This window comes from Pezoporus wallicus, unplaced genomic scaffold (assembly GCF_028554395.1).
Source record: "Pezoporus wallicus isolate ANWC-B61680 ecotype Strahan unplaced genomic scaffold, APGP_CSIRO_Pwel_v1 contig_3365, whole genome shotgun sequence".
In the NCBI taxonomy this organism is placed as follows: Eukaryota; Metazoa; Chordata; class Aves; order Psittaciformes; family Psittacidae; genus Pezoporus; species Pezoporus wallicus.
In genome coordinates, this window is record NW_026640883.1 from 226918 (window position 1) to 252533 (window position 25616).

General features: G+C 41.8%; 1 protein-coding gene and 1 long non-coding RNA gene across 3 annotated transcripts; one reads left to right on the forward strand and one right to left on the reverse strand.

The window, feature by feature from the left end:
• Nucleotides 1-883: 883 nt before the first annotated feature.
• On the reverse strand, nucleotides 884-2599 carry LOC130605484 (uncharacterized). Its single transcript, XR_008973716.1, has 2 exons — nucleotides 2484-2599; nucleotides 884-1332 (listed from the first exon to the last, which is right to left on the reverse strand). It is a non-coding gene; the product is annotated as an uncharacterized LOC130605484 (long non-coding RNA).
• Nucleotides 2600-2985: 386 nt separating this feature from the next.
• On the forward strand, nucleotides 2986-24014 carry OGA (O-GlcNAcase). 2 transcript variants are annotated; one of them, XM_057420906.1, is made up of 16 exons: nucleotides 2986-3428; nucleotides 6815-6866; nucleotides 7198-7295; nucleotides 8512-8642; nucleotides 9349-9520; nucleotides 10515-10613; nucleotides 10767-11051; nucleotides 11570-11728; nucleotides 12972-13582; nucleotides 13962-14136; nucleotides 17795-17880; nucleotides 18752-18856; nucleotides 19762-19847; nucleotides 20837-21029; nucleotides 22341-22500; nucleotides 23232-24014. In XM_057420906.1, the coding sequence occupies exons 1-16, from the start codon at nucleotides 3242-3244 to the stop codon at nucleotides 23366-23368; spliced, it is 2736 nt and encodes a 911-aa protein (XP_057276889.1). In that variant the 5' UTR covers nucleotides 2986-3241; the 3' UTR covers nucleotides 23369-24014. The 2 variants fall into 2 exon arrangements, with proteins under 2 accessions (XP_057276889.1, XP_057276890.1); XM_057420907.1 differs by lacking the exons at nucleotides 20837-21029; nucleotides 23232-24014 and having other exon boundaries at nucleotides 22341-22483.
• Nucleotides 24015-25616: the final 1602 nt, after the last annotated feature.

A 25616-nucleotide genomic window follows, 5' to 3' on the forward strand; every position in this document is an offset into this window, starting at 1 on the left:
AGAAGGATGGAGGGTCACCTTTAGGCAGGGAAGGCTCATCCCCTTCTCCTGGTGTGGCCACATGAGACCCTGCCTGTGGACCTCACGGATGGATACAGCAGCCTGGGGCTCCTTATGCTTTTGGCACTACCAGCTCCTCAGAGCTGGGTCTGTGCAGGCAGGCCTCAGCTGTAGCTAGGACAGTGATGCCCATGGGATAATGAACCCATGCCAACCTCAAAAGCCCCTCTGTGCAATCCCACAGGCATTGGGAACATATCCAAACTCATCACTCCCTGGCTCTGCTGCTCCAGCCTCTGCGTCCTTTGCAGCCAAAAGCAATCAGGGCTGGCCCCAGCTGTGATGTCTGAGATTAAAGGGAAGGGCTGAGCAAAGCCAATACCCATGCTGGGCTGGGCCCTAGACCCAGGCTGAGCCCCTGGTGTTAGAGCTGTCAGAAACCCTAATCTAAGGGCCCTGAGCCAAAGCTATGGGGCTGCTCCCCAGCAGGACTGCCCCTGGCCCAGCCCTTGCAGATATGATGTGTTTTTTAGGTTCATTCAACACATTGCTCATCTCACAGTCCCATTCCTGGGTTTGCCGTGGGGCTGAGTTCCCATGTGCAGTCTCCCACGGGTGGGAGGGCAGGTATCCCAACCCTTACCCCTCACAGCTCCGTCTCCCTGTCCTCCCTCTCTGTGGTACCCACCATCCCTTGCCACATGGAGCAGATGCCGCCACCCCCCTCACGCTGCAGGTCGCATGGCGTGACCCCCCTGCCCTGGGGCATGGTGACCCACAACCCGCTTGGCATCTCCAGTCTGTATATTTTGTATTATAACAATAATATGGTTAAAAAAAAAAGAATAAAACCAAACAAAAATACAATAAAATCTAACCACAATCGCTATGCACACCACCGTTATGTCTTTGCATCTGTCAGCTCCCTGGGGATAGTGGGGGAAATAGGGGCTGAGTGCCTCTGCAGAGGGTTAGCAGCCTTTTTAGGGTGCTCTGCACGGGTGCTCTGGGACATTCACTGGGGACAGGGTTTCAAACAGCCTGCCTATGCCATTGACAGCCCTGTAAGTAGAGTCTTGCACATGCTAAAAGGCTGTGAGCTGGAGCTGTCAGGTGTTTTTGCAGCTTGTCATAAGATGCTGCTGGGTGAACTCGAGCTTGGAACCAGGTGGCCCTTGTCAGAATGTGGCATTTAAGGCTGAGCTAACAAGAAGATAGCTACCATGTTGAACAGGTAGGTATGGACTGGACATGGGTTTCTTTTAGGGATGTAAATTGATGGATGATCACTGGTCCTCGGAAAAGTGTAGCCTTGGAAACTGGGAAAATGGACTGAAGCAAAACAAAGAGAAAAAAAGCAGCAGGTAAGTAAGAAAACAGCAGAACAACAGGGTACTGGACTTGATAGGGGACAGTGACACCCTCCAGCATTATGCAGTCTGTGATGCAGGAACTGAAGGCTCAATGAGAAGAGCTGCCTGGAGTCCGAAGCATTCTTAAAGGATGGGCCCTGGCCATGGGGAGAATTACCACTGTGTGATTGGGAAAGCTGTGAGTCTGCTCTTTCCAAAGCCTCTGACGCCCCAGGGATCTTTCTGACCTGCTAGCTGTGGCACAGGTCTCTGTAAAGCAGGAGGAATGGACCCGAGTCTGTTTCCCCCTGTAACCCACCCTTCCCAGTATATCCTATCCTCTGCTTTCAGAGGGAAAGACCAGTTATGCGGGAAAACAGCTTAGCAACTAGATGAGGCAGCTGATGTAGCCTAGGGCAGTGATTCATTCCAGTATCCTGAATACTGCCTAGAAACACAAACATCTTGGAAAAGGATGAGATCCCAACACTGGGAGAACTGCTACTGCACGAATGTTTTGGCACTATCAAAGCTGTGAGCCTGATGCCTGCTTCAGGGTCCCTTCTGACCTAGCAGCCAACTGCCCAGCTCTGCGTATGGTGGTATTGAGAGTACCGTGTGCTTTCCACGCAAATTCTACGCCTTTCTACTCTCTACCTTTTCTATAAAGCCTTGTTGCATGGCAACACAAGGTAGGTACTACTTAGGGTAGCAGTACAATTTCTATTTTTGCTCTTTGAAAGCTTTCAATTGGACATGATGGCAATTAAGAGACACTCCTTGGCCAGGCTCTTTGCTGAAGCTTCCTGAGCACAGGTACAGGCAGATAGAAACGCAGCCATCTTGGGTTTCTCATCATGCTGAAATATCATCAGTGAAAATAAGCTCAAAGAGCAAGAAACAGCTTTCAAAAACACAAGAGGGAGGTTTGAGGAGAGCTGAGTGAGCTGGGTAAGGGTGAACGGTGTCCAAATCAGGAGCGGGGGTAATTTTAATTGGGTTTCATTCATTCTGTTCTGTCTCGCCTAAAACATGACATGGCTGCCATGATGTCTGCAGCCTTCCTCCAGCCCCTCCTCACAACTGAGGTTTCCAGCAGCTTTTTGCTCACTGGTTTCTCATTGCTGGTACCTGCTGTGGCCTCCCCAGTGCTAGGTGCGCTGGAAGGGCTACCCTACTGATCTCTCTATGCAGCCTCAGGGAATGTGGCCTTTTCAGCCCTGTGGTCTCTGAGTCATGCTCTGGGTCCCAGTCCCCCACGCTTCCACACGGCTGGAGCTTCTCCCTGAACACATGTCGCCTCAGGCCCCTGCTCTGAATTACTGAGCTGCTCCCAGCTTCAAAGCCCATCCTCATAGCTCCTTCTAGGCATGCAAACACCGGCAAAAGTAACATCACCCCTGAGCGCAGGGTAAGAACAGCTTCAAAGGCTTTTCCCTCTGCAGCCCCACAGCTCGGTATCCAATCCACCCCGAACAACGATTAGCGTATGGGCCGCCGCCACGACCGGGTCCCTGCTCAGGGGAAGGTAACTCCCTCTTCTCAGTCTGTTGTTCCCGCTCCGGCGAAGAGGAGCCGTCAGCGCGGCGGGTGGCAGGGGGACTCCGGTAGGCTGCGGTGGCCCGTGTCGTCCCTGCCTGCGGTTGGTACAAGCTCCCCCGGTCCCCGCGGCGGTCTCTCTGCGCAACTCGCAGCGAGGGGGCTGCGGGCAGGGCGGTGCGGACCGGTTGCGGCCGGTTCCCTGCGCAGGCGCAGGGCTCCGTAAACAGGAAGCTGCGGCGGCCCGCAGCGGCGGAGACAAAGGGGTTGTGGAGAGGGGAAAGAAAAGGATCGGGGTGGCTCGGCTCGGCCCGGCCCAGCGAGTGGGGGTCCTGGCGGCGGGCGGCAGGATGGTGCAGAAGGAGGGGCAGGCGGCGCTTGAGGAGCCCCAAGGTAGCCCCAACCCAGCTGGCGTGCCCGGCGCTCCCTTAGAACCGCCGGGCGCCGCCGCAGGCCCGGTGCCGGGGGGTGAAGAGACTGACACCGAGACGGAGACCGCGCTAGGCTCCCGCCGCTTCCTCTGCGGCGTCGTGGAAGGTAAGAGCTCTCGGAGGGGGGCCCGATATCCCCGGGGCATGGGAGGTGTTTGGCGATGGGGGGGGGAGTCGGTGTCCGTGGGAGGCCTGGTCCCAGGTGGCGCTGCTGCTCCCGGCTCCTCCCCCGCCTCGCTGCGGCGCCCAGAGGAGCCCGCTCTTCGAGGAGGGTGGTGCGGGGTGCTTGGCCGCAGCTCCCTCCGCTAGAGAGGAGAGGCTGCGGGGGGGGGGAGGAGCCGCGGCTCCCGGGCGGGGCTTCTGCCTCTAGGTCTGGTGGTGGAAGCCGCTCGCTAGCGGGGAGTGCCCTTTGATGGCAGCTGCTCGGCCGGGTGAGGGCACGCCTGGCACCCCTGGTAGCTCGACGGTACCTAATGGAGGCTGAGGCAGTGCTGTGGCTCGCTTGCTAGTGCGTGTCTAAAGAGAGAGGTGGGAGGGAGAGAGGAGAGCTGCTGTGCGGTTGCCCAGCTGTACATGCTCTTGCTCTGCGCCAGAGGCTCAGATTCAGTTTGCTGGGTAGGGGATCGGTGATTCCATAGTTCTGGATTTAATATTAAATGCTTCTTAATCTCGGAAGTGTTGTAGTTTACCATTTGAATTGCGCTGTAGAACAGTAATCTGTCTTTTGGTGTTGATGCACCATTAAAAGGTTTAAGTTGTTGCAGAATAAAGGGACTCTTTGCATTTCTCGATAACTGCAGGATTTATCTGCATTTATGACAGGCCAGTTAAAGCAGATGGTTGAATGCCAGCAAGAAAAATGGTTTATTCCCAACATAATAGATAGTTCAGAATTGTTATAAATTCCTGTGGACTACTATTATATCTGCACCTATAATGAATCTCCGGTAGGAGAGCAAAATGATTAACAGTATATAGAGGGTAGTACGCAGTTTATCAAAGTCAGTATCTGCACTGCTTTCAGAATGCCTTTTGTTCATGCCGTAGAAAACTCCATTTGGCTTCTGCAAATGTCATTGTGCTGAGTGGAGTAAAGTCTTTATTTTGAGCACTTGCTAGACCTTAAATCCAGTCAACATAGAGATGCCTTTGTTAATAGAATTGTGTGAAGATAGATGCTAAAATGAAGGCTTTGGAGACAGCTAACGGTGAACAGAAATACAGATTGTAACAGCATGCTTCCTCGTGCTGCTGATACATCTTGACCATAGATCATCTGTTCATCAGGTTTATATCAGAACCGCTGCCTATACCATAATAATTTTTCTTGTCGTCTTAGTTACAGTATAACTGGGATGATGTATTTGGCATGATCTGTTGCCTCTGTGTTAACCTGACACAGTCTTGAGGGAGTAGAATGAAACCAGGTTGATTTTTAGTTGGACAGAAAACAAGCTCCAAGATTTGTCATCAGCTGATGACATTGGCAATTAAGAAATGGGACAGATAGAAAAGTGTCACCTCAGATTAGCATGTTTTCTTCAGTCTTATTTAATTTGGTTTTGTTATCTGATTATCACAGCAGCCTTCCAGTATCTGAACGGTTCTGTAAGGATGCTGGAGAGGGACTCTTCGTCAGGGACTGTAGCGATAGGACAACGGGAAATTGATTTAAATGTCAACAGAGGAAGTTCAGGTTAGATATAGGGAAGAATTTCTTTACTGTGAGGGTGGTGAGGCACTGGAGCAGGTTGCCGAAAGAAATGATAAATGCTCTATCCCTGTCAGTGTTGAAGGCCAGGTTGGACAGAGCCTTAGGCAGCATGGTCTAGGGTGCGGTGTCCCTGCCCATGGCAGGGGAGTTGGAACTAGATGATGTTAAGGTTCTTTCCAGCCCAAACGATTCTGTGATTCTATGATTATTTTCTTTTTTATTTTTTTCTTTTTTAGTAGGGCCCTGCTCAGCTTTAGGCTCCTAGGTTTGAAACATGGTATCATAGGTAAAGCGTAAGTGTTCTGAACCAGTCATGAGACATAGGTGGTATTTATTAGGTATCACAGTATTTCATTCCTTTTCTGGGTTCTTGAGCTTCTCAGGGCAGCATCGATCAGAATTGGGGAGGCCTGGTGAAAATGAGACATTTGTTCTGCGTGAAATAAGATGGAAGGTTTTTGTGCCTGCTCTCGTTTGCTCTTCTGCTGGACTGTCCTCCGTTTGTCACTTTGCAGTTATGCGAGTAGTAGTTACGCAGCTTTGCCACTTCGTGGTGCCAGTTAGTCTAAGATCACTCATTGAGAGATTAATTCTTAATCCTCTTTTAAGCTTCTTAAAAGAGCATTGCTCACTTAATAGGTAACTGAAACAGATGTTAATATATAGAAGATGCTTCAGTTGCATCAGTTTTGAATTTTGAAAGGTTGTAGGAGGGTGATTTTGACCTCCACAAGACCAAATATTTACAGATTTACAATGGTGGAAAGCTCTGGAAATGAAGATGGAGTCTGCCTTTTGAACTGGTGTTCTGCAGGGACTTGCGAGCTTTGTGTATTAGCAGCATCATTCATCACTGATTGGCTGTGTTGTTTGAAAATAAAAACTTACTAAATTTCAGTGTTATTTTAGTCTCTGGTCTTTGCACAGCCTGCCAAGCTGAAACTGTTTTGAAGTGCCCACTTGTGGTTGAACTGTTTGCATATAGGTCTAATTGACTGAGAGTGCTTTTAAAGTATTATGTTTCTAGAATGGATTAGATTTAAAACCAGAAGTAGTTATGGTTTCCATGGAATCGCATGCTTTGATTATGCACTGTTATAAAATTACTTGTGGAGATGCTTTTATATGATTATTCAAGGACATAGTCTTAGCTTGTAAAGATGTGGGAATTGAAGATATCAACTTGCAAGTTAATTTTGACAGGAGCCTGTTAAGATGAATAAAAGGAATGAGATCCTAAGCATTCTCCTGACTCACTTGCACATTTTTTTAATTGCACAATATTGCTCAGTATGCATTTATATACTCTGTGTGTATTTAGCATTCTAATCTGTACCATCAGTTAAGCATTTTTGAGCTGGTAAATATTTTCAAGTGTCTTCATGCTCATATTACAGTCAAATCTATTTTGTAGGTGTCTGGAGTGACAGTTTAATTAGGTTCTGGCTGTTCAGTCTGTTTCTAAAATAATGCTGACTTGACTCATCAAGGGCATATGCTCAGGAGTACAGTTTGGATTCTGAAAATTAATTGCTTCAATGGCCAAAATTGTAAGACTTTAGATCATAAGAAATGGAACAAGTTATAATTGCATTTTAAATTTAGATCAGTTTGGGTTATTACACTTTGCTAATGCTGCTTAACTAGATTGCTTTTTCCTGTTTTGGGAAGCTTTTTGCTGAATGTAGCAGAAGAAAAAAAATGGTGTGTTTGTAATATAAAGTTTCATGGAGCACAGGCATAAGCTAACTGGATAATGTAAATCTTGTTTCCCATAGGATTTTATGGAAGACCTTGGGTTATGGAGCAGAGGAAAGAACTTTTTAGAAGGCAAGTCATGCTTCCTCTTACTGCAGCACATTCCATCACAATATGATCATAATCTTCCACTTAAGCCTGGAAAGAATTACTGTGCTAAATTAGAAGAACTTTTGCCTAATATCTGCATTACTGGGGGCTCGCATTCACCTTTCCATCCTGCCTAAAATGAATTTGTCTAATACCAGTTGTGCATAAAGTTATTGTAACTTAATAGTATAGGAACAGTGATCAATGAAGAAAAAATAAATTAGATCAGGTAAAAAAATTAGATCAAGTAAACCATAGAATTCCTGAATTTGTAGGCTAGTTTCCCATGAAGGCTTTCTTCCTGTGTTCACAGACTTCAGAAGTGGGGACTAAATACATACCTGTATGCTCCAAAGGATGATTATAAGCACAGGATGTTCTGGCGAGAAATGTACTCTGTGGAGGAAGCAGGTAATTGCCTTTATTTGCCTCTGTGTTTTCTATAAGTAGACCTCTGAATGAATTGGTCATTGCTAAGTGTGCTGCTTATGTCTGTTTAATCTCGGTAGCCTTTTCCAAAGGTGAGTGGAGACCTCTTCTTAATGCCTGGCAGATGTATTCAGTGAAGCTTTGGTACAAGCATAGATTTACTTCTTTTAATTGTAACTCTGCAGATGATTTCTGAAACTGCTTCTCAGGCTTTTGTTTTACAACATTTACCCTTTTCCAGGGGAAGGTTGCTCAGAATTATTCCTTTGGCTCTTGAACATCTGGGCCATATTTTGAAGTAAAAATTAGTTGCTTCAGAAAAGAAAAAAGATTAATGAGCAAATAGCATACCCTTTTATGCGATTCATGAAGTGCTTGTCTCGGCGAAGAGAGTGCCAGTTAGACAAGCAGCTCCTGACTTTTTAGTGAGAATATAAGACCTGTTCAGGCTGGTGTGAGGCTTTTATCCACCTTTGGATCTGCAGTGTTCTATTAGCTTGTGGGGATTATTAATTTTCCTTGGGCAAAGGGAAAATTATTCTCATTCAATATTAAGTAATCCTTCGTGGAGGCCATTTTGAATCGCTGCAGAAATACAGTCTAAAGGATGCTGCAGTGTAATTGCCAATAGCACCAAAGATTGTTAAATATCCTAAAAAAAATTCCATACATTATTGTATAGAAGATGAAATTTTAAATTTGTTTCTTAAAATAATTCTGCACAGTGATGTTAAAACCCTTTTTGACGTGGCCTGAGCTTCCATCATATGTACAGGATGTGAATCAGTTTCATGTGGGGTGCAATTACTACTTTGAATTTTCTTAGTATATGTGACAAAAGTGGAAAAAGTGAGTAATAATTCTAGAACTGTTGATGTATGTACTGTAAAGCCAGCCTGCATTCACATTTGTCTCACAATGTTGAGACATAATTTTTTCAACCTTTAAATCATTTTAATATGGAAAATAACACTTCAAGGACAGCTGTTGTATTAGTTTTGGCATAATTTCTGAGAACTCTTTCAAACAGTTTGATGCTTTTTGCTGTGTTAGTTTTAAGAAATTCCGGCAAATGTTATTATTGGTGGTGGTGGTGGTGTAGGAGAGGCATCTGCATTTTTATCGTTTACTTGTAAAGATGTCTGAGGGTTTGGTTTTATCGTTGAATCCTTCTGAACTATTTGAATTTGATTTCCAGAGCAGCTGATGACTCTAATATCAGCTGCACGAGAACATGAAATAGAGTTCATTTATGCAATCTCTCCTGGACTTGACATCACTTTCTCTAATCCTAAAGAGGTATCCACATTGAAACGCAAGCTTGATCAGGTAGGTGTGACACAAATTGACCATGGTTTCAGGGCTCACTCTTGCAGCTTTTCACTAGTTTCTTGAATGTTTTCAGCACTAGTATTAGTTTGAATGGCTCTGAACAATTCCAGTGGATGATTTCAGGTTGCATTGCAGAAGAGGCCAGTGATTATTTAGATTAAAACCAACCAAGCAAAAAAGCAATCCACAAAACCAACAAAATGTATTATCTTGTGTTGGATTCTGAAGGCTATTCTTAGGAACTTGCCTTCAGAGTGTTTTAGGGCCTTGAAGCCAAGATGCATTTCTAAAGCAAGAATTCCTGTCCACAGTAGGCACCTTTGGAGGCAGACCTGACATAATGCGTGTCATGTTTGTTCCCTTGGTAGTCTCCTTTCCTTTGTCCAACAGCTATTACAGAATTAGCTTTTTTCCAGCTGTCTGTCCATGGAGATTGGCTTGGATTGTTAAAACTGGAATAGATTGCAGGTCTTTAGAGGGCTTATGTTTGAGAGAAGCAGAGCAGAGGCTCAGAAAGAGGCATTCATCATGTATAGATACCAAAGTCTGTCTTACCTCCCATACCTTCTCTCCCTCTTACCTGTAGCTTTTCCTTTCAGATAGGTTAGATTTAAAAATTACGTTGTTTGGTTAAAAATAAAATAAAAATAAAAATATTAAAAATTCAAAATTAATGCACTTTTTTTCCCCCTTCTTATATTAGGTTTCCCAGTTTGGCTGTAGATCTTTTGCACTGCTGTTTGATGATATTGATCACAACATGTGTGCAGCAGATAAAGAAGTTTTCAGTTCTTTTGCTCATGCTCAAGTCTCGATCACGAATGAAATTTATCAATATCTAGGAGAACCAGACACATTCCTTTTCTGTCCTACAGGTAAAATGAGATGAATCCTTTAGTTCAGCCTTAAAGGAGAGAGGCTGTTATCTTATGGAAATCACTGCGTTGAGGAGTATTTTGAGGCTGTTTGAATAAATTGACTTACAAAGAAAGGCTGAGGTAATTCTAACATATGCAGAGTTTTTGCCAGATCTGCACATCTCTGAAAAGCTTAATGCCAAGCAAAGAATGGTTTGAGAAGTTTGAACTGCAAATGAGGTTAAAGGAAAACTTACGTTTGACTTGTACCATAATCTTTTTGCTTCTTGATCTGGCTAGTTGTTGGTTTCTTAGAATTTGCTTAGAGTAGAGGTACAGCCCAGTCTGTGCTGACTTATCTCAGTGGTACCTGGCTTTAAGAGGATTACCCACATACTCTAGTCACTGAGCTGCTTTATTTATTTATTAAAAAATAAGATGACTTGCACTTGGGTCCAGTAATTTCCTTTCTCAATTGCAAGCTTCCTCTAATACCTGTAAGAATATTGTAAGGAAGCAAGAATCACTGTGTTCAGAGGTGTGGAGTGTTGCAAGGGAAATTCAATTCAGTAGCGGTGTTATCATTAGTGTTAATTTGTTTATCCCCTTACACTGTGGTGGCTTGTGTCTGTTGCAGAACTCCTACTTAGCTTTAAAGAGACATGTTGTAGTGTTACTGTTTTCAAGTATTTGCATTTCATAATCAGTCTTAGGGTTTCTAGGGTTTTTTGCATATTGTCTGCTGTAACCTGCCCTTCTATTTATGGAATTTATTTGGGCTTTTTTATTTTAATATTTGAGTAATTGTAAATAAATTATCTGCCTTTTTGATCTTTATGCTAATTATCATTCATCATGTGCTTTTTATTTATGCTTTGGACTTTTGGGCCTTTCTTCATTAATTTTGTTTCTCTTCTCAAATGGTACTTACTCTCTCAATGTGTTTCTGGGACACCTGTGTATGTCACAGGTGTGCATCCTTTTACTAACAGTGACATTCTCTTCTGTGTAGAATACTGTGGAACTTTCTGTTACCCAAATGTTGCCCAGTCACCATATTTACGGACCGTAGGAGAAAAGCTGCTCCCTGGCATCGAGGTGTTATGGACAGGTAAATATATTTTCTCTTCTTTTTTTTTTTTTTAATGAACTGTTAGTGTTAATTATTTTTTTTTAATATTTAGTAAAATTAACTGTCCAGCTACTTGGGTGTTGAATCTTCAAGTAAATGCAAAGCCCTTTGGTTATCCTGTTTCCTTTTTAGGTCCAAAAGTTGTATCCAAAGACATTCCAGTAGAGTCCATTGAAGAAGTTTCTAAGATCATCAGGAGAGCACCAGTTATCTGGGATAACATTCATGCTAATGATTATGATCAAAAGAGGCTTTTTCTGGGGCCTTACAAAGGTCGGTCAACTGAGCTTATACCGCGACTAAAGGGAGTTCTGACCAATCCAAACTGTGAATTTGAAGCCAATTATGTTGCTATTCACACGCTTGCAACCTGGTACAAGTCTAACATGAATGGAGTGAGAAAAGATGTGGTAATGAGTAAGTATCCATAAGTGTTAGCCTTTTCTCACCAACTTTTTCTTTTCAAGATCTTTTCTTTCCAAGACCTAGCATTTTCTATCCCAGAAGTAAATGGCAGTCACCTGAAAGATAATTAACATGTAGATTCTTTTATTGATTTTCTTGGAAGTATCTGTAGCACATGCTATCAGAGAATTTCTGAAGTCTTGAGAGGTGTCTGATTGTAGAAAAAGCACTCTCAGCAAACCAGTTCTAATGCACAGATCTAAGTGTCCATGGATTTGATTTCTTTGGAATGGAAGCAGTTCAGATTGAAAGAAAAACTGAATGAAGAGAAGCCAGAATGTCTACTTTCTGCATAGTTTGTGTTGACATTGATGGCGACCATAGTTTTCCATATTGCTTTATTAGGATGTAATGCTCTTTGTGAAGTAAGGCTTAAGAGATTGCTTGAATGCTTTGTCTAACATGACTTATTTTTTTAATTGATTTAAAATGAAACTTGCATGATAACTTTGTCAAACTTTTCTCTGTAGCTGATACTGAAGACAGTACAGTTTCTATCCAGATTAAACTTGAAAATGAGGGAAGCGATGAAGACATTGAAACAGATGTTCTCTATAGCCCACAAATGGCCCTGAAGTTGGCCTTAACAGAATGGTTGCAGGAATTTGGGGTACCTCAGCAATACAGCAGTGAGTCTGATTTGATGTTGTTCTGGGGTTGGTAGAAAAATGGCATAAAATGTTCAATACTTGCATTTAGTTGGCAACTGGTATACTTTTCAGTCAGAAGCATTTCCTGCCTTGCTAATTAGGGAGACCTTAATAACAAAATAAGAATGCTTGACATTCTGCAGTGTGCCTGTAGTGTCGTGACTGACCAGCAGAAGTAACTTTTATGTATGAGCCTTTGGCACTTCTGGTACAAAACAGAAAAGTCTTGATCTTGCTAGTCCCCATTGTTACTAGACTTCCATGGGACCTGAAAGAATAGGATTTTGAAGTGGGCATTAGACTATTGTAAGCATTAGTTCTGGTCCAGAAGAGTCCATATTCTTCCACTTGTTGTAAGATGGCTTTGTTTTTCTGAGTTTCTGTCTACAGAAAACAGCTGGGTTCCTTCCAGCATTGTACACCTTTCTTGTAGCAGTGGGATCTTGGGATCTAAGGTGGAAATTGTTTTTTCTCAAATGTGGATTTCAGGTAGTCAAAGTGCCCTCTTCTGACAACCGGTGATGTAATGGAGGGACCTTTTCTCCTCCCAGCTCTGTTCTGGTGCAGTTACCCTTTTCAACTGCTGTAGGGTTTTGAGTCTTTCTACAGCTCAACTGCAGCAAAAACACTGGGTGAGGAGTAGTAATTAAGGCATCATCTTCCTCCATTTTTGCAGAATTTTTGAGGTTAGAAGAGGACCTCTTGAGACTTCTTCGTCTAATCACCTTGCTCAAGCAGGGTGAGTTAGAGCAGTTTGCCCAAGACAGTGACCAGTCAGGTTTTGAATGTCTCCATTTCCCTAGATTAAAGACATTTTTGCAATTGAAATATTTAAGCATCAATCTCTTATTTTGAAATGTGCTTTTATCCAGATACACCTGTAACAAGTCAGCTGGTACAGGGGAAAAATAGTTAACTTTGGGAGCTTTTTATTCTGATGTCATAGTCAGAAATGCTGCTGGCAGCACATAAATATTAACTGATTTTCCTAGCTTTTCTCCCATTTTATCTTTGCTTACCAGTTATGTGGAGGGAAACCTGCAAAAATGAAGTCAGTAGTTAGATTTAGAGTGACAGAAGTGAACAGGCAAAGGACTAAAAGGATTGTTCAGATTGATCAGATGCTGTGGCAACAGAATCATCCATGATTTGCAGAAGTTGCTGATTTGAATGTTAATTGGCACATACGGAAAATTCTAAACTTGTTTCTTCTTATTCTCAGGTAGGCAAGTGGCCCACAGTGGTGCTAAAACTACTGTAGGGGATGTAGGGCCTCTGGTGGCACCATCCTCTTTAAATGCCGCAACTGTGGTTACCACAGTTTACCAAGAGCCTATCATGAGTCAGGGGGCAGCGCTGAACAGCGAGTCACCGGCCTTGGTAAAGGAGGAAGAGAAGAAGCAATCTGATGAAGAACCTATGGACACAGTGGTGGAAAAACAGGATGACACAGACAAGAATGCTAATCAGATACTGACAGATATTGCCGAAGCCAAGATGGCAGAGGAGTTGAAGCCAATGGATACTGATAAGGAGAGCATAGTTGAATCAAAATCCCCAGAGATGTCCATGCAGGAAGACTCTGGTAGTGACATTGCCCCTATGCAGACTGATGAGCAAATTAACAAAGAACAATTTGTGCCTGGGCCGAATGAAAAGCCTCTCTACACAGTAGAACCAGTGACATTAGAGGACCTGCAGCTTCTTGCTGACTTGTTTTACCTTCCTTATGAACATGGGCCCAAAGGTGCGCAGATGCTGAGAGAATTCCAGTGGCTCAGAGCAAATAGCAGTGTTGTCAGTGTTAATTGCAAAGGAAAAGATGCTGAAAAAGTGAGTGTGAATCTTGTTTCTGTACTTGTAAATCAAAATCCTGAACAATGTTATCTGTTGTTTGTAATGGAGATTGGTGTTCTACTTCCTTGGACTCAAAGTGTAGTGTATAACTAACCACAGGTCAGTAATTTTCATTCCTCCAGTGGAATCTACTGTTTTAAGCCCTGTAGTGCCATTTAGCTGTGAAGGCAGTCTGGTGTCTGCATTTGACCAGGGATCCCTGTACGTCTCACTTCTAACAACTGTAGAGAATATCCGTGTGATGTGGGTAGTCCTTGCTGGTAAAATGAAGTCATGCACTGTATAGTTTTCCTCCATACCTCTCCTCCCTAGAAGGCTGTGTTTGATCTTGTGGATCTTTTGCCTCCATTCATAGATAGAAGAATGGCGTAACCGAGCAGCCAAGTTTGAAGAGATGTGCAGTTTGGTGATGGGGATGTTCACTCGCCTCTCCAATTGTGCCAACAGGACAATCCTTTATGATATGTACTCCTACGTCTGGGATATCAAGAGTATTATGTCAATGGTGAAATCTTTTGTGCAGTGGTTAGGTAGGTGCATTGGGAGCCATTATAATCCCAGATAGTGTATATATATATTTATTTTTTTAATTAGCCCACGGGGAAAACAAAATATCAGGCAAATGTGTTCTCTGGGACATGGGGTCTGCTTTGGCCCTGATTTAAAGGTTTTTGTGTCTCACTATTTGAAGCAATGCTTGCCGTGAATTTGCTTTGGTATTGTAAGTGAAGTCTGCTGGATTCTTAAGGTTGGAGACCTTGATTTTCTTCTTGGGCTAATGAAACTTGAATCTCATCTGACACGTAAGTGTTGACTTTAGCTTACTCTTGACTGAATGCACACTGGACTATGCCATGTAACTCCTTGGATACCCTCTATATGATTGGAAAATGACACTATGAAATGTGACCATATCAGCCATCTGCTGCTTGCTCTGTCTTCATCACATTATTGCTGTCTTCAACAGAACAGTTGCAGAAGTGACATTTCAATGGGCCTGGCCCAGAGGAAGCCGATCGTCCCAGCTGTGTGCGCATGCGAGCTTTAGCAGAAGGCTATTCTGGTGCAAGAGAATTTCCTTTAAATATTTTCCAAATTGCTGATTTTTTTTTTTCCAACTTTTTTGGTTTTGTTTTTCTTAATGGGTGGAAATTGTGGAGCTCTCTGGACAGATCTAATCTGAGACTTAAACTGATCTTGAAACAAGTTTTGGTTTTGGTTTTTGTTTGGTTGGTTTTGATTTTTTGATTTTTGGTCTTTGGCTTTTTTTTTTTTGTTGTTGTTGTTGTGGGTTTTGTGTTTTGTTTGTTTTTTGGTTTTTTTTGTTGTTTGGGTTTTTTATAGATATTTTTTGGTTTGGGTTGGATTTTTTGTTTTGGTTTTCCTGAAAGATTTTTGGGGGATCCTAAGTTGGCAGATAGCACCAGCATGGCCTGGGTAATTGTAGTGACCTCATTTCACTTTCAGGTTTTAATCCAGCTGTAAGGAATATGCTGTGGACTTGCTTGACATACATAGCAGGCAGCAAGGCTGGTGGTCTCAAGTCACGCTTTTTGTAGGTGTCACAAAGCTCACAGTGGTTAACCATTACACAGCCTTGGTCTAGTCCTAGTGTTTGGATTGTCTTTAAATCATATTCTTAACTGCTGGCAGGTTTAAGCAGGAACAGAAGACCTGTTGAGTCATCAAGTCAGTCTGTGCACAGCAACTTCCTGTGTTTTGTGCTTATTAAATATCTAATCCCTATACATTTTGTTGATAAAGAAGAGCTTTTAAGACTAGCTTCTGTAAAGTGCAGAGAAGAAAACTAGCTTGGAAGGAAAACTCATCAGCAATGTCGTATGTTATCATCTCTGCCTAATGCTGCTTAAAAGCTTTAAGTTTGCACATTTTAAAACCAACGCAACTCCCCCAGCTTGACTATTCTTGTTGTATATTGACCTTTAGCTAGAGAGAATGCCCTCTTTTTGATAAGTTAATGTTTAAAACTCCAGGCCAAAGCTCTGTAAAGCCAACAGTGGTTCTTGTAATTTCTAAATGTTGAGGGCCCAATTTAAGACTGCATTTCCAAATTATCAAACTACTGATTACAGTCGAAATTATCTTCATTTTTCAGTGTCCCTCTAAAGTTAGGTTTGACTTTAAATTTATCAAATATTTGGAGTAGTTCATCTTAGAAGCCATCTCTGTAAATATTCACTCTAACTTTGGCACTGTTCTGTTCCAGTACTCAAACTGGTATTAGGTAGTTTAAGAGTTTTTCACATATAAAGTTTAATATTCTTATGCTAACAGTGCTTCTGTGAGAGGGGATGTTGTTGTCTTCACCTTGCATTTTATCACCAGTGTAGATACATGTAAAGCAAAGATCTTTGGTTAAATACATCATTCTATAAAGCTAAGTATGTTGCAAATCCAAACAAATTAGTTTCCACAACGGTGTGCTCAATGGTCCACTGAATGTTCACTTTCTTTACCTCTCCTTCCAAGTCCAGCTAGCATTCAGTCCCTTAAATTAGTGTGGCTGTACAGTACTATGGATTACTAATGACTTCTATTGTCTTCTTCCCCATTGTGTACAGATGGGAGAATCCTCAGCACAAGTTTCTACTGCTATTGGATGGACAGCGCCAGATGTTCACAGCGCGTCGTCATTAATTAATTAAAATGGAAAGGTTTTGTCTGTGAGGCAGCTCAGATAGATTAGATGTGCAGTAGGCATGACCTGAAGTCACATTTGCGCAGCGACTAAGGCATTAACTATGTTTTTCATTTATACAGCTCTTCATTCACGCAGCTCTTTACTGTAATCATTGGAAGTGCTAGTTAAGTTGTAGTCTCAAAGGACAGACAGATACTGTCTTCCAAGTTACTGACGAAATCTTGGAAAGGGGATCTTTCTACATGGAAACTAAGATGTGGGAGTAAACCAAATTCAAATTTTGATGCTTGGATTGTTTCTGAAATTTACCATGCTTTTTAGGGTAGTCTGTATTTAACATGTATTCCTAAATCTCATAAATGTCAAACTTGGCCCACTTTGGGACTCTCTGACTAGCACAACATACTTGTCTGTACTGATCTGAGACTGTTACTTGAACAGGAGATAGATTGCTGTCCACAGAAGGAAAAGAGTATTTGTGCTGCTCATCTTGTCAGAAAACTGGGTGGGTGATTGAAATCTCTGTTTCAGATACTACATTTGGTTTTGGGTTGTTTGTTGTTTTGTTGTTTTTTTTTTAACTCGGGAGTTGTCATTTATGTTAGTCGGTGAGGGCTGTGGTGCCTTGCTGGTGAAACACTATTAAAAGCCAAGCAGCTACTGGAAGTTTCTTTTCTAAAGCAAGCATAAACTAAAGCTGGGCCTGCTGTGGCTGGTTGATCAGCAGGGACCCTGCTGTGTCTGATATGCTTCAGGAGTTAAAAAAAATCAAGAGGCTAAAAAGCGAAGCTGATATTACCTGCGGCCAGCAGTGTGTACTGGTTAAGTTGTACTGGTAAATTGTGAGTCAATTCCAGTTAACACTATGTAGCTTTTTAATGGGCCAGCAGCATTGTGAAGGTACAGCTTGGCTTATGTAAATCTGTATAGTCTCTTGCAAGAATACTGTTTCTGGCTGCCTGAACTGTTCCAGACTATTTGTATACATTGCCAGTCCTAGTTTTCTGACAAGATTAGAAACAATCATTATTGAAATGTGACTTCAGAAAGGTCCTTTTTTTTTTTTTTTCAAGGGGCTGTGATAATGGTATTTGACCTAAAGTTTAGGGTAGCGGCTACTGAGCCACGTAGCTTCCAAGATGTCATCTTTTCATAGGTGAAGTGGATGTTTCTGCTACCAATATATATATAAAAAAAGATGTGTATGAAACGTCTGGGAAGCTTATATAATTGTGCATGGTACCATTCCTGTGCCTTTTGGTCTAGAATGAGGTGTGTGAGCTGAATCACCTCAGCTGCACTTAGACTGGTCTGTTTTGGGTAATCACAAATTTGGGATACTGCAGTTAGTGCACAAGCACAAAATCTTTATAAAATCTTCCATTATTACAGCCTCCCCCCAAGCCCTGGATTCTAGCTCAGTTAGAGAGCTTTTTCCACAAGTGTGTGTTGGCTTTTTGGACATGTTAGACACCCAGGAAATCCCCCTTCTCGTAACGTTCTCCGCTTGGATCTGATCTCAACAGGGTGTCGTAGTCAATCTTCAGCACAGTTCTTAAGTGGAGACCAAGAACCCTGGGCCTTTAGAGGTGGTCTAGCAGGAGAGTTCCAGGTATCAATATGACTTCACAACTGAATGACATTTTCTTTGTTTTATGAGAAACCTTTTGTTGCACATCAGAGGTCTGGAAGGATTGGTCTGCCGAAGGCTTTCTGGTCCAAAGCCCATTAGCCTTACAGCTTGGTTTAAAATAATTTTCCTCCCCTCTCTACAGTAATTTCTCAAGGAGATGCTGCCTGTCCCACGCGCATGCGAAGCGCAGCGGCTTTAGTTGGACATTTCACATTGTTTCTTTGCAGGTCGCACAGCATTTTTACCTGCGCCCGCAATTGCACAATGCGCGCATGCTTGTCTGCCAATGGGAATTCCATGAGCAAAAGGGATAGTCATCCAAATTCTGGTTCCTCGCCAAATAAAGCTGTAATGTGCTTTGTTGCAAAGATTGCAATTGGCAAATAGTTCTTCAGCTGCTGTTTATGCCATGTTCAAGTTTGTTCATGGATTTTTCTGGCACTCTACTTTTCCCCCCTCACAGGTGCTCTGCGCGCAGCAAATTGAGTCAGCGCATTGCTTTTGGGATAAAGTGTCTCCTCTGGCCAGTTAACCCTCTTCAGACCAAACCTTTCCTCCTGACATTCTATGTTCTTATACAGAGCCAGTGTAGATATGATTGGTAAAAAAAGTATTTTAAAACAGATAAGATTAACAGACTCTTAATGTGCTGTTTCAATTGCATATTTTAAAACACCCAATTGGATATTTCCTATTCAGATAAGGTCTTTGCGTTTATAAAGCATACCAACCCCACCTTCTTTTGGGGTGCCTGCAAGTAGCAAATGTTAATTTGGGAGTCTGCAGTGCACACCCAAGAGCGATGGGTTTTGCTGTTCATACAGTCATATTAAGTATTTTGTTTTCACAGCGCTTGCTGCCTATTGATGGGGCAAATGACCTCTTTTTTCAACCACCTCCATTAACACCCACTTCCAAAGTGTACACCATCCGACCCTACTTTCCTAAAGATGAGGTAACTGCTTTTGACACTTCTCACTAGTGTTAGTCATGTGTTTCCTTTTGTGGAGTAACTAGAGTCACTCCATCCCTTAATGAAATTGTGGTGGTTTCGTGCCTGTTAGCTTAGCAAGAAGAGTACTTAAAGGTGAAGTATTAACCAACAGTTAACACTCTATGGATGCAGTTTAAACAATGTAAGAATTGAAGTAACTTGAACTTCTGCATTTGTAGCTACACTGAAATGAAACATGTTTCCTTTCAAACATAAGTATCTAGGTTGAGCTTGCAGCTGCTCAAATCAACCCTGGTTTTGGAGACAATTGAATAAACAAGGCTAGCGCATGAAGACATCTTTACCTGCCGCTTTTAGGCTAGCTCTGTCCTCTGCTGTTCTCACAAGCAGTAGCACAACCTTTTCCATACCCCAGACCAGGACAGTACATGAGCTGGTATGTTCATTTGTAGGCAATAGAATTGATGTTTGTAAGCCACCTAAAAAATTGGTGATATAGAGAGGTGTCAAATGCAAAGTAAAAGTGTAAAGTTTTCTAATGTAAAGTGTGCCTGATGAAAGTTCACTCTTTAAAGAGGTTCAGCCTTTTAAAGTCAGGGTGTGTCTGTCCTTCACAATGGTTAAGTTGTTGCACTTGAACCTTGGAGTTTTTGAAAATGAACTTTGTAGCTTGAGGGTGTTGATACTCAGTGAGTGCTTGGTAACTAACCCTGGAGGTTAAACTTGTGTTCTTACAACCTGTGGGGAAAATAGAGCCTTTCTCATAAATGGGTGCTCTTGTTTTGTGTAACTTAAATGCCTGACAGTGCTGCTTTACAGTGGAGCTGTTAATGAAGTCTCTCTAAAACAGCTGATAGTTTTTTGAATGTGACTGATACTTGAAATAATCTTTTCTCTCTTCTTAGGCATCTGTATATAAGATCTGCAGAGAAATGTATGCTGATGGAGCTGATCAACCTTTCCATAGTTTACCAGATTTAATTGGAGACAAGTATGTATTAGGAATTAATGACCTACAGAAGTGATTCTGAAGGATGAAGTCCTAACACTGTTTAATTCGAATTTTTAAAAGTCGAAGGGGGGAAAGAATGCAACTAGCATTTGATTTTACAATAAGGCTAAAATCTGCCATCTGCAGGCCTTAGGATATTGGGATTTTGTTTTCTTAAAAGTTTAACAATTATAATTAACAGTTATATCTCAGTTCATGTTCTGGCCACCTTTTGTGAGCTGTTAGAAAAAAGACTCAGCTAAAACCTCTGTATTATGAAACGTGTGCATCATAGTATCTTTTTTTTTTTTCATACTTTGTGAAAGCATATCATCAGAGTTCTCATAGTCTGGTATCTATTTTCCAGCCTAGTATAGTTCTTTAGATAACTGAATGTTTTATGAAGGCCAGTCTCCCAGCTGACTGCCTTGATTTTTTTTTTTATTTTTTTTTCTGATACACATATTACAGATGACTTCTACCAGCTTTAAAAAAGAACAAGCAGTGACAAGTGAGATGAATTTAAAGGAAAAAAAGGCATTAAATCTGATCTGTAAAATGAGCTCTTTTTGAATGAGGTTTTTTTAATGTCTGAAGTGTTTAATTTAGGTGTAACTTGGTAGAGAGGTGACAGGAAGATAGGTAAGGAAGGATGTGTAACTGGTATCAAAACATAACCAAAAGAGAAGGTGGAAGAACAAGGAGGTAATGGCAGCAGAGAAGGGGGGAAGGAGGCTTGTGTCTCTGGTGAGTCAGAAGAGCAGTGTGTGTGGAAGTAAATTGTGGGAACCTGAGGTGCAGATGTTGCTCATAGTTGAGTTTTGACTGTCCATCAGTCTGTTAATTAATGCTTTTTAGGAGCTAACTTTGTGACTGGAGGACTCTTGACACTTATTTGGTTGACTCTAGAGTCTTCTCCAGAGTACCTGGAGAGGACACAGGTTCATAGTAATCTTCTTTGGACTGAGTTTGGACACTTCTTTCTGCAGGTTAGTAGGAGGCCTGCTCACCCTCAGCCTGGATTACTGCTTTGTCTTAGAAGATGAGGATGGCATATGTGGCTATGCTTTGGGAACAGTTGATGTGACTCCTTTCATTAAAAAATGCAAAATGTCTTGGATCCCTTTCATGCAAGAAAAATATACTAAACCAAATAGTGACAAGGAACTGTCTGAGGCAGAGGTTAGTATAAACCACGAGATCAGAACTGCATGATGAACTATTTCTTTCCAGAGCAGGTCTTTATTTTTCTTATTTTCAGTTTCCATGTAATGATTTCTTTTGTACTTTTATGAACTCTTTGAGCATGGTATTGAGCATTTTAGAAGGTAACAGTAAAATTATTCACTGCCAATCAGATACAGGTTGTGTGTTGTAATACACCCCTGAGGTGTGCTTTAATAGTAATCAATGCAGTAAATGTAAGCCACCTTAATCTAGAGAAAATTAAAGGATTGCTTCTGCTCTGTTCTCCTGCAAAGTGAGATAGTGGTTTCCCCATGCTGTAGGTAAGGCTCACCCCTGATAGTCACATCAGTTTAAGTATGGAAAACAAACCTATGGAAAACAGTATTTGGTTTTGATGTTAAAGTCTGTGAGCCGTTTGTGGCATGTGGCAGCTGTAAATGGTGCAAAATGACATCTCGCCTTCAGCAAGTGCTAAAAATATTATTTTCCAACAAGTTGTCTGAATACAAGGAATCATAGCAGACTGGTGGACCTCCTCAGGGACTCCCCAGCTGGTAAGGCAGGGCCAAACTGGCATATACGCGGTGTGCTCTTGCTTTATTTGACTAGGACTTGGATAAAGTCTTACAGGAGAGGTCATGGCTCTGAGAGCACAGTCCTTCACACAAGCAAAGAAAGCTTCTTGGAAATAGAGTGAAATGATTGTTGCCCCATTGTGAAAATGGCCACTACTTACAGGCATGTTTGATGGGGAAAAAACCTGAAGTACATTTAAATAAACACACAAAAACTCCCCCAGCCTTGCAGCAAATACCAGCAATCTTATTTAGGTGCAACTAGAAGGTATCTTAATAGCTGTACTGTCACTATTGAAGTGGAGCTAATTCTGCAGTCTCTAGGTTTTGTAACTTCTGCATTTGCAGAGTGCTGTGCCTTCAACTGCATGTGTAAGTTCAGATTTTGAAGCAAAGTTAATGCAAAGATACTGGAAGCTAAATACTGCAAAGCTGTAATAGATGCAGTAAAGGAGAAAGGGCCTTAATTTCCTGAAGTTTAAAGCCAAGCATTAGAGAAAGCAGGAGGGATTTTGTGCTGCTAAGCTAGCTTTTTGCTGTTGGTGCAGTATCTCAGAAAAAGTCTTGTTTGTGAGACTGTGACTTGAAAGCTGTTCCTGTAAACGGAGAGGTCTTTGTACTTTGCTGTTGAGATAGATGCTGTGGGATTTTATCCATTTAGCTTTTAAAAGACAAATGAAAGTGAAAAGCTGGATCATGATTAGATGTCTATTTCCCATATTCTTTTCAGAAAATAATGCTAAGTTTCCATGAAGAGCAAGAAGTATTGCCAGAATCGTTCCTTGCCAACTTCCCATCATTGATAAAGATTGATATCCACAAAAAAGTGACCGATCCAAGTGTGGCTAAAAGCATGATGGCCTGCCTGCTCTCTTCTTTAAAGGCTAATGGTAAGCCTCTTGCACTCAAAATTCCTTGTTTCCTGAGTATATGTTAATTCTAGGATGCAAGACAAACTTGGGTGGTTATATTAATATACTATACTTCCATATCAGCCTGAGAGATTCTGTTCCTGACACTAGGTAAATAATTACAAAAGCTTTTAGGATAGCTGACTTCTGCTGCTATCCTTGTTAAAAAGTAGCTTTTCACTTTAGCCATTATCCTGCAAATTAGAAAATAGGAAGAACCGAGGGAGCAATTTGACAATAGGAGCACACATTTTTACATCTTGAACAGCACACAAATGTTTCTATTTCCCCTCCTGGTATTGGTAGTGATGCTTTTTCTTCTGTGTGGCAGCATGTGCTGGTGGGTAATTACCAAAACCTTCAATATGGGGAAGTACTTGGCTGCCTGCCTGACTGTGCACCTGAGATTCACAGCTCCTTTGTGCAATTTGGTGCTGTTTTCTGAGACAACATCAGAGTTTCAGGATGCTTTTATGTGAAATAAAAGGTGTGCAGAGGGTTCGTTCAGACTTGACATCTGCAGTGTACAGTGCCTTCAGGGGGTGGTCAGCTATGTTGCCATAAATCTTGGGCACTATACTTTGTATAAAATTGGATCAGTGATTTCATTGGGTTTAAGTGTTAAAATAGGTGGGAACTTTAGTAATATCTGATGTCTGTGCTTGTTACAGTAACTTATTCTATAGTGTTTTGTTTCTTTCCTCCTTCAGGCTCCCGTGGGGCTTTTTGTGAAGTGAGACCAGATGATAAAAGAATCCTGGAATTTTACAGCAAGCTGGGTTGTTTTGAAATTGCTAAAATGGAAGGATTTCCTAAGGATGTTGTTATCCTTGGAAGAAGCCTGTGAAGTGCTTGACCGTGAACTGTTCCAGTACCGTAGTCCCTTAAACAGCTGGGGAGGTAGTGGTGGGGATCTTCATATGGTCTAGCTGCACAAAGCCAGGAATAAACCAGCTTGGTAGAAGGGGCTATGCGAAAATCACCCATCACACATTCAGACTGTAATTTGTTGGAAGGGGATAATGCTGCTGAAAACACTGTTTTAACAAAGAAACCTTGTCCTCTTCTGGTCCTGTGTGAAGTGCCAAGGAATCTTGCATGGGCTATAGCTTCTCGGAGGAATCCCTCTCAGTCGGTCCTGTGGTTGATGACAGTTCTCTGCACTCACGTGTCAACAGAAAAGTGGTCTCTGGCAGAAGTACCTGTAAAGGTGCCGCTTGTTTCTTTGTCATAGAGCGAGATGTGCAGCTGGAAGTTGCACGAAGGGGAGGGATTGCCTATGTCAATCAGCAAATTTAAAGATAAGTAGCTACAGTTCTATTTTTGACTATCTTTATGCTTGTTGGTAAAGCAATGACCCGTTGTCACTTCTAATGACCATTGGTTCAAACTTTGTGCTTTGTTAGGGACAAATGTGCAGTGGTCTGTGGCAGAAGTCACTTAATGACAACATTGTAAACTTCAGTGTATATAAACTTAGCCGTATGCTGACTGACTTTTTGTTTACCGGTTTTTGTAACTTTCTTTTGAAAAGTGAAATGGTATAGGTCCAAGGTGGCACTTTTGGATAACCTAAAACCACAATGGAGAACAAATCTGTCCTTGGCACTGACCTTTCTTACTGTGCCTCATGTCCAGGGCTAGGGGCTGACCATCTTGGGTAAGGGGAGCAGATCCCAAATGATCCTTCCTTCAGACAGCAGTTTGTCACTGTGTGAGGTTATCATTCTCTTGGGACTGAAACAACAATTCACAAGGGGGTTTGGTAACATTCACATGGGATTGTGGATGAAAGACGGTGAGAGGGAGAGAGCTGGCCCGCAGCTGAGACTTGTCCTTGGAACAGTCACCATGTTTCAAAGCCTGTTTGTACCAGTTGGATTAAAACAGGGTCTTCAAGTCCTGCACATTTGTATCAAATAACTTTTCTATAAGAGATGCCACAATAAGCACATTTTTACATTATTTAAATGGTTACCTACTTTTAAATGTTCCAGGAGTTTAATGTTTTTACACAGGACTGACATGTTTGGTTATTGGATGGAATCAGCATGGTATGGGATCTGGTAGTGAGTTAGTTGCATCATTTGTGAAATTGGTATTTCACACAAGTCCCAGTGGCCCAAATACACAATTGGCCAATGGTACGCAGCTTGCAGTACCTTGCTTCTTTCACCTGCTGCCATCCGCTGTCTTTCTCTTCCTTTTTAATTTTCCTGGGTTTTTTTTCAGTGATGCACAGAGGAAGTTCAGTTCTTTTTACGAGCCTCCAGCTGCATAGAAGTTACATAACCTATAGTGAATGGCATTAAGACTGCAGTAACATTGTCTGCAACCTATGAGGCGATAAGATAACTGTGTTTGGCCTTCTGGTGCAGTCATATACAGGACGGTTTTGGTTGGTTTTTTTGTTTTGTTTTTGTTGTTGTTGTTTTGGTTTTCTTTCTCCTTTGCAGAATGTGAACAATTTTTTTTTTCAATGTGGTAGCAAAGTATTTAAGTTGAAACAAGTTCATTTTTTTTTTTTTTTTTTTTTTAGAGAGAGAGGTACGGGGTTTTGCTGCGGGATTTCATGCAAATCAGAGCTGAATGCCACTAGTTTTTATACAGCTTTGAACGCATGTTGAATAGCTGATACCTTGGTTTATCAGGTTGGGAGAGTTTTGTTCATGGATACCAGAGTCAACTTACTTTGTCTGGATGTGTAACATAACAGCATAGGATGCTTGTGGCCTTATTTCTTGGCTTTTAAGGAATTGCCACGTTTTCTCTTCCTATGACTTTGTTACTATTATAGAAGTTAATTGTATAAGCCTATGGAACGTCAGGCCAATACCATCATTCTAGGATTGTAAAGTGATATGTTGACATATCTCATGGTTATGAATTTTCATTAAGGTTGAATGCCACTTTCATTATTCTGTTTTTAGATCAACAGTATCTGTAGCAGAAAAAAATGACCTGTAAAACTGTATTTGAAGACCATGCGAGAAATAGAATAAAAATTGAGAAGTGAACATAAAAAACATGTTTTGTGTGTGAGGTCCCAGAACCAGAAGTGGTTTGGCAGTGTGTATTACATCATGTAATGTCTG

Excerpts from the sequence above, each read along its gene's own strand:
- OGA (XM_057420906.1), top strand. The coding sequence starts at position 3,242 with ATGGTGCAGAAGGAGGGGCAGGCGGCGCTTGAGGAGCCCCAAGGTAGC. Across the intron at positions 9,521-10,514 it reads ATTCCTTTTCTGTCCTACAG|AATACTGTGGAACTTTCTGT; the intron begins GTAAAATGAGAT and ends TCTTCTGTGTAG. Across the intron at positions 13,583-13,961 it reads AAGGAAAAGATGCTGAAAAA|ATAGAAGAATGGCGTAACCG; the intron begins GTGAGTGTGAAT and ends CTCCATTCATAG.